This window comes from Colletotrichum godetiae (genome assembly GCF_030913485.1).
Source record: "Colletotrichum godetiae strain CBS 193.32 chromosome Unknown BDP55scaffold_2, whole genome shotgun sequence".
NCBI classification, from domain to species: Eukaryota; Fungi; Ascomycota; class Sordariomycetes; order Glomerellales; family Glomerellaceae; genus Colletotrichum; species Colletotrichum godetiae.
In genome coordinates this window covers 823,426-840,256 of record NW_026851250.1, presented here as the reverse complement: position 1 = coordinate 840,256, position 16,831 = coordinate 823,426, and the positions used below count along the sequence as shown (strand labels likewise).

Sequence of the window (16,831 nt, the reverse complement as noted above, 5' to 3'; positions counted from 1 at the left end):
GAGAGGAGCAGCATGGAGACCTTGCTGCAAGGGAACGGTTTTTTTGGGCGAATGGGTGTTGAAGCGTTTATGCGGATTAGAGGCGTGGGCGACGGGACGAGAGAGTCGAGACTCCGTGTCATGAGGCGGTGATGTCTTGGGGAGGTTTTGTGTTACCAGTGAACATCAGGAGGACCCTTTTATTTTATTTTTTATTTTTTTACTTCCTTCTCTCTCTCATGACATGCGAGGATGCGAGTTGATGAGCGGATAAAGCAGGCTTCATACATCCATAGTGTGTTTGCTTTCGGCGGTACCATAGGTTGAAACAAGAAAGAGGAGGAAGGTGTGGCATTTCTCGCGAGTTTCTCGCTACCTGACTTTGGCCTCTTTTTTTTTTTTTTTTTAACCATAACGTACTTAGCGACTCCGCGACTCCGCTGATGGTTTTGGTATTTAGCAGTTTAGCGCGCAACTGTGGCATGGGACATTGCATGGCGGCATAGCGGATACGGGTTTCGGATCGGGGGGTGGGATGGGAGGGACTAAACGTCGTGAGGATTGCTGTGCATTAGCTTCGTGTTGTTAATCACCCTGTACTTTCTTGATTTATTTTTTTTCCTCCTTTGGATTGTAGCTTGGCTTTTGGACTTGGTGAGTCATCGGCAAAGGGTGTATAATCATCTTTCGTCATTATCACCATCACACTATCACTACTGTTTAATGGAGGTGTTCTTCTTGTGCCGTATCCGTGACTGCGTTTCGTTTACCAGCAGTAAAGGCAGCTTCGTGTTACCTAGGAGGAAGCACCCCCGGGACTTTTGCCAAACCCCAGAGACAAAAGGGCGTAGGCTAGTTAGGCAAAATGAGGTGGCATCGGGCAGGAAGTGGGATAGAGAGAGAAAGAAGATCACAAACCTAAGTCGGATCGGACAACGGCACTGAAGATCCTCCCCCCCGTGGTTGCAGGCAGGAAGGCACGGAAGGATTGATGGGCCGACAGGGACAAATGTGTGAGTTGTTTAGACACTTTTTGACCGACTATCTCGATCGACTGCAACCCAAATGCCCGTCTTTTGGCTTGTGTCTGTGGAACGTTCAAAGCCTGGAGAAAAAAGAAAAGAAAGTGAGATGAGAAGGATCTGGAGGGGAAGGGAGGGTGGCATGGAAAGCATGCAAGTTCGGAAGAGAACCTCTTGGGATAGGGCTGAAGAGGTTGAGAAAGTGAGACGTAGTGAGATGCAATTGAGACAAGCAGCTGGGCAAAAGTGTGGCAGTGACAGCGGCAGCGGACAGCGGTACGGTACCTAAGGATAAGTGGTAGAAAAATGCACGCCTTCTCTCGGTTGCTATTACCGGGGCGCCTTGCATCCTCTCGTCCGAGACCGAAAAGGGGTACGGGGCTAATACCAGGTAGGTAATGGCAGGTATTGGTATCCGTAGAGAGAGAGAAAGACAAGGCCAAGGTCTGACGAAAACTGAACGTTTTCGGCTGAGTCAAAGTGGCATTGTGCTTTTGCGAACTATCGATATCTGACAAGCAGGGAAAAATATCCGTTTAGACGCCCAAAATCATCACACACCAGAAAAAAGAACCATATGTCGTTGCATTGCAGGTTTCCATCGTTCCTGTCAGGCGGGCGGAGAGAGGCGCAGAGAGAGGGGCGTGTGTCCTTTTTGCCAGAGTTACACGCCTTCGATGACAACTGCGCATATCTGGGCCTGGCTTGCGGTCACTCGGGCACTTCATTCGTATGTTCGTACACGGGATGGAGGCACAGGGTGATTTTGATTCTCGAGTGTCAGTCGTACATGCACGAGCCTCCGCGGGTCGCGAGGGACGGAATGATACCGTGCATGCCTCGAGCTGACGCTGTCAACGCTCGATGACAGAAGGCCAATGTGGGAGAATACCGAGGAACACGTGACTCATAGCTTAGGTAAGGTTGAGATCGGATGGCCTGGCTTATGTAAGGCATCCAAGGGACGGGACAAAGATCCACACCTCGGTGCTTCCTTCGGTGGTCGTTGTGATCTTATCGCGGGAGGTCGGGTCTGCGGGCCTAGTGCGACCGAGATCGGAGCATGTCCAGCTCCGCTGTATGCAAGAAAAGCAGTCATTGCGGGGCTCAGTTGAATAGCAAAAAGTTTTTCCTTGAAGCTATCGCAGGGGGTTGGTTCACTGGAAGTGAGGAGGCTCTGTCATGGACTGACACGATTGACTACATAATGAGCTGGGTGACGTTGTGATACAGCTTCTTTTGCGAATGCGATTGAACTCGAAGCGTTCCATTTTGGGGGTCGTTGCGGGCAGGAGAAACTCCGCACGCGAGCCCAAAGTGACACGATGCCGAGAAAACGCCTATTTTACCATCCCCATACTTTGATAAGATCAAATTTACATTCATCTCAAGTTGAGGTCCACAGCATGAACATCCCCATGAGACAAAAAAAACTCTACATCAGAGCGAGCAGCAAGCAAAGTTGACAACAGACGAAACAATCGGCTGTGCGCGAAATCGTCTGGTGACCAACTTTGGGATGCTGTTTCGTCTCGACTGTTCTTGGTTGCTTTCCCCGCACGAAGCTCTCTGGCAACATGTGGGGTGGGTGGTGGGAGGACATGGGATTCGGGAGAGGAGGAAAGACTGGACAAGGGGGACCTTTTGTGTTCTTGAGGACGAAGGCTCCTATTAACCCTTCCAATCACACTGCTTTCATGCATTGCTCCCCATGCTCCCTCTCTCAGAGCAGATGACGAATTGGCATTGGTCCGCAAACAGCAGAGACGGGCCAAGACCCAGGAAAGGGTCACAGGCGGTAGTTCTGAGACAATAGAAAGCAGCGAAAAAGTTGCTGCAGAAGATTTGCGTCGGATTGCTTTTTTGTCATGCGACGGGTTGCGCGAAGAACTTGCGCGTACCATACGTACGTAGTCTTTGGACAACTGAGTCTACTGTAGTTGCTCCTCATAGTCCTCAGAGTCATATCTGGAGTGAAAAATATCGCAAAAACCTTCTCTAGCTCCTAAGATCTAGCAAGGACTGGAAAAATGCCCAGAGCCCGCCGATATAGGATCATGAAAAGGACTCATCAGAGTCAGAAGAATGAGCCCCGAGAAGCGCAAAGGCCGAAGAGAGGTCCGAGACGGAGGAAAAGGGACTGGAACAGCAACCCCTTGAGGCAAGACTGGCCGGGGGCCGATGGTATCCATGCCTTTTGACCAATCTCATTAGTCTTGCTACTTACAAGCCGTTACCTTGCGACCAACGAAGAGTGACAGACTGGGACGTGATACCCGCAAAATCAGAGCTGTTGTGGTACCTCTACCTCAGACCGTCACACCCACACACCGGTCCCCGGAAGGCACACCTGTGACGATCTCGGCTCGGCTGCCATCCCGCTCTCTCTGTCTCTCTCTCTCCTGCTGCTGCGACTGAGGTTTTTCTACTGCTCGAAATTCTTGCTCGACTTGCCCTTTTCCTGTCTTTCTTTGCTTCGACAAGGTCTCAATTGCAACCGGCCATCTTACCTCTTTTCCCTCCTCCCACCCAAACCAATCTTCCTACGCGGTTTTGCTGTCTGCCCTTTGCAAGCAAACCTTCCATCCTTCTCCTCCTTCTCCAAAAAAACTAAACAGCATCCTTAGTGGTGCCCTCCGTAGCTTCGCGATCGTCAGCACCTTGTTCGTAGCTTAGCTGTCAAGCGCCTCATCCGCTCGTACATTCTGCACTCTTGACAGCCTGCAGCAAGCCAGTCATCGTGCTGTTGCATCTGCTTCTGCCGCCGCCGCCACCACCCGAAGCTCACTACCGGATCACACGACCCGGCTCCTCCTGGTAACCGCGGCCCAAGAAGCTCCCCCGCCGCCGCCATCCCGACCGAGAAGCCGAAAACAATCCTTCAAATCTCAAATCCTCCCGCGCGCCGTCGCCTCACAAACCGCCCATCATGAACGCAGCACGCTTCCTCCGCCGTCCCGCAACCTTTGCCCTCCGGCCCTCCTTCATCGTCCCCCAGTCTTCCGCCTCCTTCTCCTCCTCCGCCTCCTTCAACTTTGCCCGCACAATGGCCGCCGCCGCCAAGATCAAGGTCAAGAACCCCGTCGTCGAGCTCGACGGCGACGAGATGACCCGCATCATCTGGCAGACCATCAAGGACAAGTTCATTCACCCCTACCTCGACATCGACCTCAAGTACTACGATCTCGGCCTGCCTTACCGTGACGAGACCAACGACAAGGTCACCCTCGACGCCGCCGAGGCCATCAAGAAGTACTCGGTCGGTGTCAAGTGCGCCACCATCACTCCCGATGAGCAGCGCGTGGAGGAGTTCAAGCTTAAGCAGAGTAAGTGACGTGCATTGGGTGTCTTTTCCACCGTCTACTCCCCCTTCCCTTCCCGGTACCGTTCCGTGTCCGCTCAAGAGTGTCCCACCGGCATTTAGACTGGTCAAAACCCCCGTGCTTGTAGCTTCCGCGCCGAGAGGCTTGTCTCATTTTCCCGCTCCCCGCACCCCGGGGATGCAGCGCCGGCGCATGCATATGGGGTCTCCCCTCTACACGTCCTTAGGACCTGCACAGTTCCGTCACCGCATCCTAAAGTTCCTCTTAAAGCACCCCCGAAGCAACTCTACCTAGCACTACAAAGAACATGGACTAACTCAATGGCTTCCCTTCCCTCCCAACAGTGTGGCTCTCCCCCAATGGCACCATCCGCAACCACCTCGGCGGTACCGTCTTCCGCGAACCCATCGTCATCCCCCGCGTTCCCCGCCTAGTGCCCGGCTGGAAGAAGCCCATCATCATCGGCCGCCATGCCTTCGGCGACCAGTACCGCGCCAAGGATGCCGTTCTCCCCGGCAACGGCACCCTCAAGATGGTCTACACCCCCGAGGGCGGCGAGCCCCAGGAGATCGAGGTCTACAAGTTCAAAAACGGTGGTGGTGTCGCTCAGACCCAGTACAACACGGATGAGTCCATCACCGGCTTCGCCCACGCTTCCTTCAAGCTCGCTCTCACCAAGAAGCTGCCCCTGTACATGAGCACCAAGAACACCATCCTCAAGAAATACGACGGTCGCTTCAAGGACATCTTCCAGGAGCTCTACGAGACCAAATACAAGGCCGAGTTCGAGGCCGCTGGCATCTGGTACGAGCACCGTCTCATTGACGACATGGTTGCCCAGATGGTCAAGTCCTCGGGCGGCTACATCATGGCCCTGAAAAACTACGACGGTGACGTCCAGTCCGACATCGTCGCCCAGGGCTTCGGCTCCCTCGGTCTCATGACCTCGGTCCTCATCACCCCCGACGGCAAGACCTTCGAGTCCGAGGCCGCTCACGGCACCGTCACCCGCCACTACCGCGAGCACCAGAAGGGCAACGAGACCTCCACCAACCCCATCGCCTCCATCTTCGCCTGGACCCGCGGTCTCATCCAGCGCGGCAAGCTCGACGAGACCCCCGAAGTCATCGCCTTTGCCGAGTCCCTCGAGAAGGCCTGCATTGACACCGTCGACGTTGACGGCATCATGACTAAGGACCTGGCCCTCGCCTGCGGCAAGACTGCCCGCTCTGACTACGTCACCACCAACGAGTACCTCAACGCCGTCGAGCGCCGCATGAAGAACATCCTCAAGGAGAAGTTGTAAATCAAAGACAAAGAAAGAAATGCGGGCCCGCCGTTGTTCAAGACCATCACCGCCCTTCGGCCTTGTAGACTTCAGAAAAACGCTACATTCTGTAGAAGGAGGTGGCGAAAGCCGGCTTCCTATGGGATAGACGAACCCCTCGAGATGTAAGAAAGGAGGCGGAAGGATCAACGATCTACGAGGCCCCCCCTCCCACCGTCTCGTGCTCAGAGAAGAGGGCCCTCTGTATCTAACCTGCGTGAACATGCGAATCTTGTTTTCTATCTCTTGCATATCGAAGCAGCAGAAGCATGATGGGTCATCTCTCTGTATCTTCCGTTGACTCTCTCTGTTCTTTCTGGTTTTTGTTTCAGGCAACTTGATATCATCTGGTTTGAGCATTTTTTTTTTCCCCTTGCGCGAGAAACAGAAAAAATGTCACGAAGAGGGGAATATGGACATAAGGCATACTAGGGGGTGGAATTTGTCTGTACATAGTGAAAGACTACAGTTGGTAAATACCGAATGTCAAGTTCACAACACAGAAACACAATACGCCCACTTGCTTGTTTGATCTCGGAGATTTGAGACCATGCCCGTGCGAAGAAACAAAACGAGAAAAAAAGATGTCCCATTGCTAATCCCTAATTTTGCCCATCCCAATCTGGATCCGGTCAAGAAATCTTCCGTTACGCCGTTTCCTTGAGTTTCAGCACCCTAGCTCTCCCGTCTCGCCCTCACTGTCTTTCCGCCCCCTATCTCTCATTTGTGCCCACCCCACGTACATTGCTCATGAGGCCGCGCACCATATGGGGCGTGGGAAAGAACAACAAAGTTCAAAGGAAAATAAGAGAAAAGAGAATCCATCGATGCATGATGTAGTGTACAAGTCTAGGAAAGAAAGTTTTCTGTGCTTCAATCAAGCATACTAGCCCGATTGCTCGTGATATATCGAGTGGCCTCCCAAAAAAACAAGTCGGTCATCTGACGAATAACTTGGTAATCTACGTCGACGCGGCTTCTAGTCGTCTCTGTCGCGGGAGAGCTCGCTCTTACGACCTCTCTTAGATACGGTCGGGGTGCTCACGTCAGCGCTCTCGCTCTTCCGCTTCTTCTTAGTCGGCCTGCTGCTCGAGCCGCGGGGCCGGTACCCGTCATCGTCGTCTCTACCGGCGCGCTTTCTCTTGCCGCGACCCGTGGCCGGAGTCGCGAAGCTAGGGCCGTCCGAGTCGGCCTCCTCCATGCTGTGGTCGTAGCTATCGGCGTCACGGCGCAGGGCGGCCGCCCTTTCCATCGCTGCGGCTGCCTTCTCTGCGGCTCGCTGCGCAGCTTTCTCGGCTCGTACGGCTGCGAGCGAGGCGCGCTTACCGCCTCGCGATCCGCGGCCGCCCCGGGTCTCACCCCTTGACGCGCCTCCGCCGCGTCGCCTTCGGCCGTCTGTCGGAGGTGCCTCGGCTGCTTCTTCGTCTCCGGCGGGTGCGGCGTTCTCGGCATCCTGTAGGAAGGTCTTCGGCGCGTGCTTACGGAGCCAATTGTAGACGCTCGTAGGATTCTTCATCGCGATCGTTTGGGACAGGGCGTGCGGGTTGGTCTCCGGGAGAGGAGCGTTGCTGCGGGCGACAGGGGCCAGTGTTGGAAGCAGGTTATCGGAGTCAATGCGTCGGTCCACGTCGTGGATATAGTCATCAATATCATCGGTCGTCAGGAACGAAGGAGGATGAGGCTCGCCGGAAAACGGTTCCATATCGGCCACGACGGTGGGATCCTGCTCCTTTGCTTGGGAGTAGGTATAATGCGGGACCTCCTTAAGGAGTGTGTCCAACGACTTGGTAGGTTCATCAGACTTCTTCTCAGACGTGTCGACATCAAGAGGTGGAAACGATGTATCTTTGGGCGGGTCTTGGGAGAGATCGAAGCGCTTGTCGAAGGGCAGCTGAGCCGAGGAGTTCATGTCTAGGAGCAGGTCGAGTATGCGACTGGCACAGTGGATTAGCAACCGTTCAGCAATAATTCACGTGGAACATGACAGTTGATAGACGCCAGAAAATACTCACTCGTTCTCGATGGCGATGCGCTTCGCAGTGGCAAGCGCTAGTGACTCTTGACGGTGCAATTCCTCGCAGTCGTGCATCTTCTGATCGAATGTGATGCGCATCTTGCGGTACTTCTTCTTCCATGACTTGTATGTCGCTTTTCCCTCTCCATTTTCCTCATCTTCGGTTTCTTGACCTTCGGCCTTGACGTCGCGGGTGGCGACGGTGCCGTTGGCGTCGCTCATCGCGGATGGCATGGGCGCGGGCGACACGGGGGAGTTTTCGTTAGTTGTAGAAGGAAGCAATTATTCGTGATTCGAAGATTGTTTCGATCGATTGAAGAAAGAGGCTGTTGATGGTAGATGGCGGATGGCGAGAGGATTCTACCATTGGCGATGGGAAAGATTTGGGGTTGGTATTGATGACATTTACGGCTGACTGTTGGTTGAATATGGAGTTTCCACGGGCGCGCGGATGCAGGGCGACGACGAGGCTACGATGCACGTTCCTGGCCACTTCTCTCCAGTGAGAGCTTGGGAAAAGCGTCAAGATTAGAGCCACGCGGGGAGTTCAGATAAGCGACCTTCCAAGGTGAGAGAGGGTGTGGGCCTTGTGCGTCAAAGTGGGGTGTGACTATCACATCTCAAACTCTCCAATTCTTCCTTCACCAGTGAGAGAGAGACTTGTCGAAAATCATTGAACTGCAGTTCCCACAAACGTTTTTTTATTTCAAAATCTCGTAATTATTCGTTCCCGTCCCTCAATTGTATGTTCCGCTTCTTTAAACCTCTACGAATGGCCGAAAACGCAGCAAAGAGACTCAAGATGTCACCCGTCACCATCGGCACCCACAATGGCCACTTCCACGCCGATGAGGCCCTCGCGGTGCACATGCTGCGCAAGCTGCCCACCTACCACGACTCCCAACTGATCCGCACTCGCGATCCCAAGCTCCTCGAGACCTGCCACACCGTCGTCGACGTCGGCGGCGAGTACGACGACGGCAAAAAGCGCTACGACCACCATCAGCGCGGCTTCGTCACCACCTTCCCTGGCAAGAACACCAAGCTCTCCAGCGCCGGCCTCGTCTTTATGCACTTTGGCAAGGCCATCATCGCCCAGACGCTCAGCGAGGGCGCCGAGACCCCTGTCGCAGAGGACAGTGCCGAAGTCGAGCTGCTGTGGAACAAGCTGTACGAGAGCTTCGTCGAGGCCCTGGACGCCCACGACAACGGCATCTCCGTCTACGACCCCAAGGCCGTCGCCGCCGCCGGTCTCGAGAAGCGCTTCAGCGAGGGCGCCTTCACCCTCGGTTCTGTCGTCGGCCGCCTTAACGCCAACTGGAACGATCCGGTCCCCTCTGACCCCGTCGAGGCCCAGAAGCTCGAGGACGAGCGTTTCGTCAAGGCCAGCCGCCGCATCGGCGAGGAGTTTGACGCCGACCTGGACTACTACACCAAGGCCTGGCTTCCCGCCCGCGCCGTCGTGCAGGCCGCCTTCGAGAAGCGCACCCAGTACGACCCCCAGGGCCGCGTGCTCGTTCTTGAGGGCCAGAGCGCACCCTGGAAGGACCACCTCTACTCCCTCGAGGGAGGCAACCCCTCGGTGGTGTACGTTTTGTACCCTGAGAAGCCTACACCCGATGCCAAGTGGCGTGTGCAGGCAGTACCCGTCACCAAGGACTCTTTCGAGAGCCGCAAGCCCTTGCCCGAGGCGTGGCGCGGATTCAGAGATGCGGAACTGGACGGCATCTCTGGCATCCCCGGCTGCGTCTTTGTCCACGCGGCTGGCTTCATTGGAGGAAACAAGACTTTTGAAGGCGCCAAGGATATGGCGATCAAGGGTCTGGATCTGTGAAAAAGGGCACCTATAGAGATTGTCCACTGGGAGGAAGGTTACTGGGATACGGAACGGCGTATGGCATCAAAAGAAGTGTCTTATTGCTCATCAACAGATTGGGTCCCCGCAACATCTCCATTTCAATATTGAAAACTGTAAGCATTTTTGTGATACTAATTGCACGGATCGAGCCCACTGCGAACCCTCGAGCCGTGCAGGTGATGGAAAGTCCCAATAGGTCCGCAGACAAGGGTTGTCCTGAGATGGTGCTGGGGAGAGGGAAACGCGAGCGTCCGCAAGAACCAACAAGGCCGTCACATGTAAGAAACGCATGTATGGCCATGCGCACATACGGATAAGACGAAGGGGGTCTCGATTTATTTGCCTCCATATGCCTGCCGTTCTTCTTTCATCCTCCTCCTTCAGTCCTAAAACAAAGCTTGTACGGAAATGCTTCAATCTTCGCAATAGTGCCGTACATCGCGGACAGGATATCCAGTGGCGCGACCTTGAGAGCGTCGTAATCTGCAAGTCCTTCCACAGCAGACAAACTCAGAGACAAGCGTCTCATTCCTTTCAACAACCATTTGTACTTGGTTCCCAACCCCATTCTAACGCCTAGGAGACCCGTGAAAACATCAACACAGCATCATAACATCGTAGTAAAAACCGGCCCTGTGAAACAACCCAATTTGCCGCCGTATAGTTTCAACAACACCCCTACGAAACTTGGGACTAGGGAGAGAGTATAGACGAAAAGGTCCTGCAGGGCCCTCATCTCCGGATAGGGATAGCCTCGGTCTTTGCGGCTCCGTCGACTGGAGAGGTGTTTTCCTGGCCCTTAAGCTCGGCCTCTTCAGCACTGGTCTCTCTGTTGAGGAAGCTCGCCTCCTTGACAGGGCTGCCGGCGTGGGCACCGGCGGCGATGCTGCCGTGGTGCTTGTTGCCGTTGAGGGAGGAGGAGGAGTTGTTGACGGGGCTCGAGAGATGGGGGATGTTCTCGGGAACAGGGTGCTGGGATCCGACGGCACCAGTATCGACGCTGTCACCCTTGCCCGCCTTGGACATGGCGTAGTCGCCCGAATCGAAGTACTTGCGGTCCTTCAAGTGCTTGGCGAAGTGGTCGGAGCGAGAGGGGAGCTTTCCGTAAAGGCGGAAAAGACGTTGTTCCTCGGGGGAAAGGGACTATGATGGTATAGTTTAGTAACGGATTTATCAAGTAACGTAGTGAGAATTGAACTGCCTCGCAAGTCGTGATGCCATCGCGGGCTTCATCGTCAAGGTGGGGCATTGGGTAGCGAGTGGCTGGGTTTAACGTACCGAGACGTCGACCTTGTTCTTCTGGAGAGGGTTCATCTTGTTGGCTGGTTTCGCACTGGATAAGAAGGTGTTTCTTCTGCTCGATAGAGGCTCGCAATGTGAAGAAGACGAAAAAAAGATTGGTGGAAGAAAGAGTTAGGGAGGAGGTCGGTTGGAGGTAAGGTAGACGGAAGTGGGATGCAGGTGCGAATGTGACGGGAGTTGGAGGTGCAGGTGGGTTGTAAGGCGGCGGGTGCGGTTTTCTGCGGGGCCCCTTTCTTTTTTGGGGAGAGGGGGGACCTGAGGAGCTTGACAGTGAAGGCAGGCCGGCCCAACGCCAGAGCGAGCCGGCTGGAGGAAGTACGTACTCTATTACCTACCACTCGGAAGGAGTACCTTCACTGCTCTTGCCGTCCGTACATACTTATCTATCGGGGTTACGCTTAGGATGCTAGGTAGATGGCAGTACGTACTAACTGTGACTCTTCTTCTAAAGGTATCTTGATAATGGGTATGTAATTCAAACCTCGTAAGGTGAATATGGGCCTCCAAGGTAAACCACGTAATGGCATAAGAACGGCGAGAGGCACTGGGAATTAGAACGAGCGGATGCGAAAAATTGACAGGTCAGGGTAGGGCAATTGGGTTCGAGGATACGGTGGATTATGACCACTACGATCAACTTGTCTGCGGATACCTAACCATGCGAGCTGGGAAAATTTCGGTTTCATCTGGTTTCCGTCCACCGCAAAGAAGCGCAAAGCATAAGGGAAGACTAACTACACAGTGTAGAACAATAGACAGAGAGAGAAGGAGAAAAAGAAGGGTCCAGGTCGAGATCCAGATTCAAATCCTGTGAAGGAAGTGCCCATCCCATCGACGAACTATCCATTCACATAGGTTGCATGAATGTTTACAGTCTGTGTTATTGCTGGGCTACCCATTCCTAATCCCCCGCCTATAGACGATTCGCCGTGTAATTAACCTCGTTCTGCAGCGCAATGCCTTGTTGTGCCAGCCCATCCGGCTCCATTGGGCCCAACTCTGGCCGGGTCGCGATGACACACAAATAACGGGGCGGCGACGTCTTTTCATGGAACAGCCACGACATGGAGATGTCCCTATTTGCCCAGAGAGGTGCCTGCTAGGGGCTGCTTCCGCGACGAGACATGGTTCACCTTGCAACTTGCTTCACATGATGCTGGTTGTCACCCGAGAACACTCGTGGAACTCGCGAGTGAGTTCGAGTCCCATACCTAGACTCAAGTTTGTCACCATCGTCTCCCTACTTCAAGTCTCAACCCTTGACATAACCCTTTCTACCTGTGGCACAAGAAGATATGTTTGGTATCCGTACGGATACCAGCAGCAGCCCAATCCCTCGTTTGTCACTCCCTTCCCGACCAATGCAGCATCCCGGCACCAGCAACGCGTCTCCACCGCGGGCTGCGTAACCGTTGCCGATGACACAGCGTGCCGTCCTACCGGAAACCCTCCTGCTGTTCACTTGACCTCTCGGTCCCGACCCCATACGGAAGGGATGAGCTGTTCCTCCACGGCCTTCATATTTGTCGTGCCGGGTCAGTCGTGTTCAAGCACTGCCACACAGAGGATACGACGCAATTCTTGGACCAGAGGTTCCTAGTCTCCGCAGAGGCAAACGAATTCCAAGAACAACAAGGTGATGGCCCTGATCGGTACCCTGGCGATCCTTAGGGTCTCGATGGGAGAGCACGGCCATCAGATCGACCTGTATCAATGCTCCGTCTTTCGTTGGCTTCCTAATATCTGCCGTCCGTGGTACCTGCGGCCGACCCGCGGGTCGCATATCCGGTCGACACTATCAGGAGAACCGGATCCAAGCTCCCAGGCTCTTTACCCGTCATGGCGACCTTCGACCCCTTCATCGCGATGCCTTATCAGCCTTTTGACTGGCAAACGGCAATCCCAGGTGCGACACCTAGCCAATGGAGGGGATGATCCCCCATGTCTGATATAGCAATAAGAAGGCATCGGAGTGACGTAAAGCTGTCATCCCTGCCATACCGGTCAGGGAGAATAGAGGAACGATATCAGAGCTCGTCCTCGTCAAATCACACAGTCCATCATCTGGGAGAGTTCGATGTTGTCCGGATACCTACCACTGTCTCGAGTGTCTCTAGTCCTGTCTCCCCGCATTCCGCCCCCAACGTGGTCTCAACCTATGGCCAAGTCGTGATTGCTTCGGAACAACTGCCGTCTGCCTACTAAACCAGACCGAACGAGGGGTGGCTTGGCCGTCCGTCCCAGCGTTTCTTATTCCTTTCTTCACACCACCATGTCCTCAGAATCGAAAGTGGCCGTTCCCTTTCCGCCGTGCTTCGCCAAGGCAGCTCATGATACGACGGAACGACCCAAGGAAGGTTCGCTGCGATGGCAGCCGAGATAGCTCGCGAGCGGTCAGTGGGATGCTTTCTGCAACCCTCCCCTTCGCCAATGGCTTCATTCACCATTGCACAATCTATCCCCAATCATACGATTCCGCGTGATTGGGGGGTTTTAGAATCCAGCACTGGTAGTGTTGACAGCCCATCAACCTTTCCCACCCCTCATTGCCCACACAGCACTTCTACACACAGTGATACGGCTTGACCAGACTCCAGAGAGCTGCTAGTTCGCTGATAGAGTTTCCGGCTATGGTCCGCCGGGGGGTTGCCTGCATAACGTGTGCTGCCATCCTACCGAATTTTCCGTTCCCGTCTCCCGTCTACATCTCTCAATTGGGGAAATGATGGAGTTGGAGATGCTTTCGGACTTTTGGCGTCGAGGCGCTTATTTCCTTGTGTGTCTCCTCTCGTTCCCCGCTTATCAGGCTTTCGTTGCTCTGCAAGTTCAAGTGCGAAATATGAGTCGCTGGATGCCATCGTGACCTCGTGACGGTTGCCCACCCACTTGAACTTTTGGGTAGCTCTGTGAGCAATTGAGTTTCCACGGTCATTTGATAACTTGAGTGAACAACTAATTACAACAAATCTAAGTAATAGGTTCTAAAAAGTGAAACTTTCCCAACGCTAGCTTCTTCGCCATTGAGAATTATACCCATACTCTTCTATTCACACCACATCTTTCGAGCACAGCGAATCGTCAGACAGTTGTACAATTGAAGCGACATTCTCTCATCGCCTCTGCTGTTCTCTTCAATTGCCGTCGTCTCTCTTCACCCATGTCTCCTCTGCCATGTGCGCATCGGGCCATGAATGCGGACAGACCAAGTATAGTAGAAGAGAAAAAGCAGACCAATATCATTCCGAACTGTAGTCCTTCACCTTTCCGTGCAGAAACCATACTGTTCAAATCAGAATTTGTTTCTCCTGCTTCAACTCCTTGACAAACTCAATCGGAACCTTCAACGTCTGCGCGACTACTTCAGGCGGCGTGAGAGCGAGCCACTGTGTCAGAGAAATGTCCACGACGCGGTCAGACTTGTACAGCTCGATCCATACCAAGTCTTCCGTGTCAGAGGTGTTCTCGATGTAGTGTCTATGCAGCAAATTAGCAAGGACATATTCCGCTCCCTCCGGACGAACATCTACTCACCCGCTGTTGTCAGGGAAAGCCGCCGTATCTCCCGCCTCCAAGTCAAAGGTTCTCGACGCGGCACTTCCAATGAATACAGTCGCCTTCCCCTTGCCCTTGTGGAAGTAAAGCCACTCTTCCGCGTTGGGATGCCAATGGAGCTCCCTCAACCCGCCAGGCTTCAGGGTGACAAAGGTAGCAGCAATAGTCTTAGCGATGGGAAAGTTGGTAGAGTCAATCTTCCTGAACTCGCCGCCATTGCCGGGAACCTTCTCGGGCGGGTGCTCAAAGGTGCGGTACACAAATGAACTATTGCCGGATAGGTACTGCCCCGGAGGAACTGTCACGTTCGTGGTTGCCACGGTTCCGTTCAGGATGTACGGGTTCGAGGCGGGCAGCTTGTCAAAAACGGAACGGTCGACGCCAAAGTTCCTGGCCAAGATGTCTCTCGGAGTGTGGGCCAGCCAGTCGACAATGTTGAATGTGGTTCTTCTAAATGTCAGTTGATTTCCCTATGCGAGTGCCAAGTAGAAGGGGGAGGACCCACCCAATCTTGTCGAAGTCGGCTTCGTCGAAGGCCAGGAGAAACTCGGATTCTTCAGCAACTCCTTGCACATAGTGAGCGGCACCTTTGGGGAAATACCTGGAACGCACGTCAGAATGAAGTCGTCTTCGACCACTGAGTCTTGGTCTTACCATATGTCGCCGTAGTTGAGTTGCTCAACTTGGCTTTTTCCGTCTTCGCCGACGGCTCCAATGATAATCGAGCCAGAGTAGACAAACCCCCACTCCGCGACCCGATGCCAATGCAGCTCTCTCACCGCGCCACGCTTGATGTGCTGCTGGGCCGCTGCAATATCGTGGCTTTGAGGCAAGTCCTGAATGACCTGCTCGCGGACCCAGCCTCCGTTGAAGATGCGGGTTTTGGAATCAGAGAATCTCCATTTCAAGTTGGGCACCACGCCGCTGTCAGTGGATTGCCGGCCGAGGTTATCTGGGTTCTCTCTGTCGATTGCGTTATTGGTACCACCTAGCGTCGTCTCGTCAGTTTGGATTGTAATTGTGAGGTTGAGCTGTGTGTCGTGTTACTTACCCAGGATCGGGGCCCCTTTGCCGTTGGCGTCGATGGGCTGTCCGATATTGAACTGGGAGTCTCTCTTCGCAACTTGAGGCGAGGCACTCGTAAAGGCCACGAGGCCTATGAGTCCTACTACGGAGGTCTGAAGTAGTCTCATTCTATCAGGTAATGGAAAACAAGGCTTGTGACGGAGGTGCAGAGTGTGGGAGGTGAAACGAAACACCGCAAGGGGGAGGATAACCTGCAAACTATATTTTATAAGTGTCTCTAACCTTCGAAACACCGCCTCCAATTCTGCAGTCAATATTTCATTACCCCGGCGCGATGGCGAAATTTCCCATTCTATCACGCTCAAAGTAAAGAGTAACTATGGCGTTGAGGTTGCAGCTGCAGAAGCAACGGTTCGCGATGGCGACATTGACCATTCAGCGGCATCGTTGCTTTCCGGTAGACACTATTGACTATGCCAATTGGAGTCTCACCGGCATCTTTTTCAGATTCGAGAGTGTGTACGTGTGTTCGATGGGAGTTGGTGTGATATTGGCTGGATGATCGACCGCATTTGTCTTTGAATCGGATGCGCCGCTAGGTTGGACCCCGGCTATTCGACATATGTCCGAAAATAACGACATCGTGGGAAAGCGTGGGGGAAAGACTGCTTGAGCGCTGATCCCTATCGACGGCACCTCACTAGCCTGACTGAAGCTTACTTTGACGCGATGGGCTGTGGTAATTTACTTTAACCTTGTCTTACTGCAGATATTGGCTAGAGTGTAAGCTGCATGTTTGTGATGGTTTTCTTCATCGCAGGCCTAAGTATTGCGCTCCAAAGTCGGGGCGAAGTCGTGATCTTTGTTGATCTGAAGTAGAGGCACGGGTACCTATTGTCAGTACCACTTCGACTCTGCTAGAGAATGTAAGATAGAAAGAGGCAGTCTTCAACACATAGCTATCCTTGACCGCAAATCAGACGGTTCTCAAGACTTCTCGTCCGCTACTCTGGCAGTCAATTTTGAGGATTCGAACAGGACAACACAGAGAGGGCGCCAACATTGCAGTGAAAACATTGACAAGAAACGCTACGGCACATACTCTTTCCCCACGTGAATTTTTGAAGCACTGACTAGTCTACGCTCTTTCTCATGTTGAGGCCAGCCGTGTGCAAGTAAGCATGGCTGGTCAACCCAATCCGCATACTAGTCGAGCACGAATACGCTACACTACCAGGGCCCTCTCCAACACATACAAGATCGCCATCAGTATCTCTCAGTCATGTTCTTTTCACACAAATTAGAGAAGTTAAGGTTTGATATGCCCGACGCAGTGGTAGGTCCAGAGACGCCTCCGTTGCATGCCTCAACGTCCCTTGCCGTTCAGCCTCACTGAGATCTCGTGCGGAATTGGACCCATCCGTTTTG

At 53.6% G+C, this 16,831-nt stretch overlaps 6 protein-coding genes across 6 annotated transcripts; 2 read left to right on the top strand and 4 right to left on the bottom strand.

Moving 5' to 3' along the window:
• Positions 1-2,137: 2,137 nt before the first annotated feature.
• Positions 2,138-2,677, bottom strand: BDP55DRAFT_642893 (uncharacterized protein). The gene has a single exon (XM_060573478.1). It carries the CDS (start codon positions 2,385-2,387, stop codon positions 2,202-2,204), a length of 186 nt encoding a protein of 61 aa, XP_060436181.1. The 5' UTR covers positions 2,388-2,677; the 3' UTR covers positions 2,138-2,201.
• A 1,253-nt stretch (positions 2,678-3,930) lies between these two features.
• Positions 3,931-5,630, top strand: BDP55DRAFT_626004 (isocitrate dehydrogenase; the record flags this gene model as incomplete). The annotated part of the gene is made up of 2 exons (XM_060571569.1): positions 3,931-4,327; positions 4,669-5,630. The coding sequence occupies 2 exons, from the start codon at positions 3,931-3,933 to the stop codon at positions 5,628-5,630; spliced, it is 1,359 nt and encodes a 452-aa protein (XP_060436180.1).
• A 1,000-nt stretch (positions 5,631-6,630) lies between these two features.
• On the bottom strand, positions 6,631-7,887 carry BDP55DRAFT_722960 (IEC3 subunit of the Ino80 complex, chromatin re-modelling-domain-containing protein; the record flags this gene model as incomplete). Its single annotated transcript, XM_060578674.1, has 2 exons — positions 6,631-7,585; positions 7,664-7,887. The coding sequence occupies 2 exons, from the start codon at positions 7,885-7,887 to the stop codon at positions 6,631-6,633; spliced, it is 1,179 nt and encodes a 392-aa protein (XP_060436179.1).
• Positions 7,888-8,293: 406 nt separating this feature from the next.
• On the top strand, positions 8,294-9,504 carry BDP55DRAFT_130982 (metal-dependent protein hydrolase). The gene has a single exon (XM_060565509.1). It carries the CDS (start codon positions 8,411-8,413, stop codon positions 9,497-9,499), a length of 1,089 nt encoding a protein of 362 aa, XP_060436178.1. The 5' UTR covers positions 8,294-8,410; the 3' UTR covers positions 9,500-9,504.
• A 751-nt stretch (positions 9,505-10,255) lies between these two features.
• BDP55DRAFT_626001 (camp-regulated phosphoprotein/endosulfine conserved region-domain-containing protein) lies at positions 10,256-10,837 on the bottom strand (the record flags this gene model as incomplete). The annotated part of the gene is made up of 2 exons (XM_060571568.1): positions 10,256-10,666; positions 10,802-10,837. 2 exons carry the CDS (start codon positions 10,835-10,837, stop codon positions 10,256-10,258), a joined length of 447 nt encoding a protein of 148 aa, XP_060436177.1.
• Positions 10,838-14,109: 3,272 nt separating this feature from the next.
• On the bottom strand, positions 14,110-15,570 carry BDP55DRAFT_689485 (oxalate decarboxylase; the record flags this gene model as incomplete). The annotated part of the gene is made up of 5 exons (XM_060576746.1): positions 14,110-14,299; positions 14,357-14,824; positions 14,883-14,978; positions 15,032-15,365; positions 15,429-15,570. The coding sequence occupies 5 exons, from the start codon at positions 15,568-15,570 to the stop codon at positions 14,110-14,112; spliced, it is 1,230 nt and encodes a 409-aa protein (XP_060436176.1).
• Between the last annotated feature and the right edge of the window lie 1,261 nt (positions 15,571-16,831).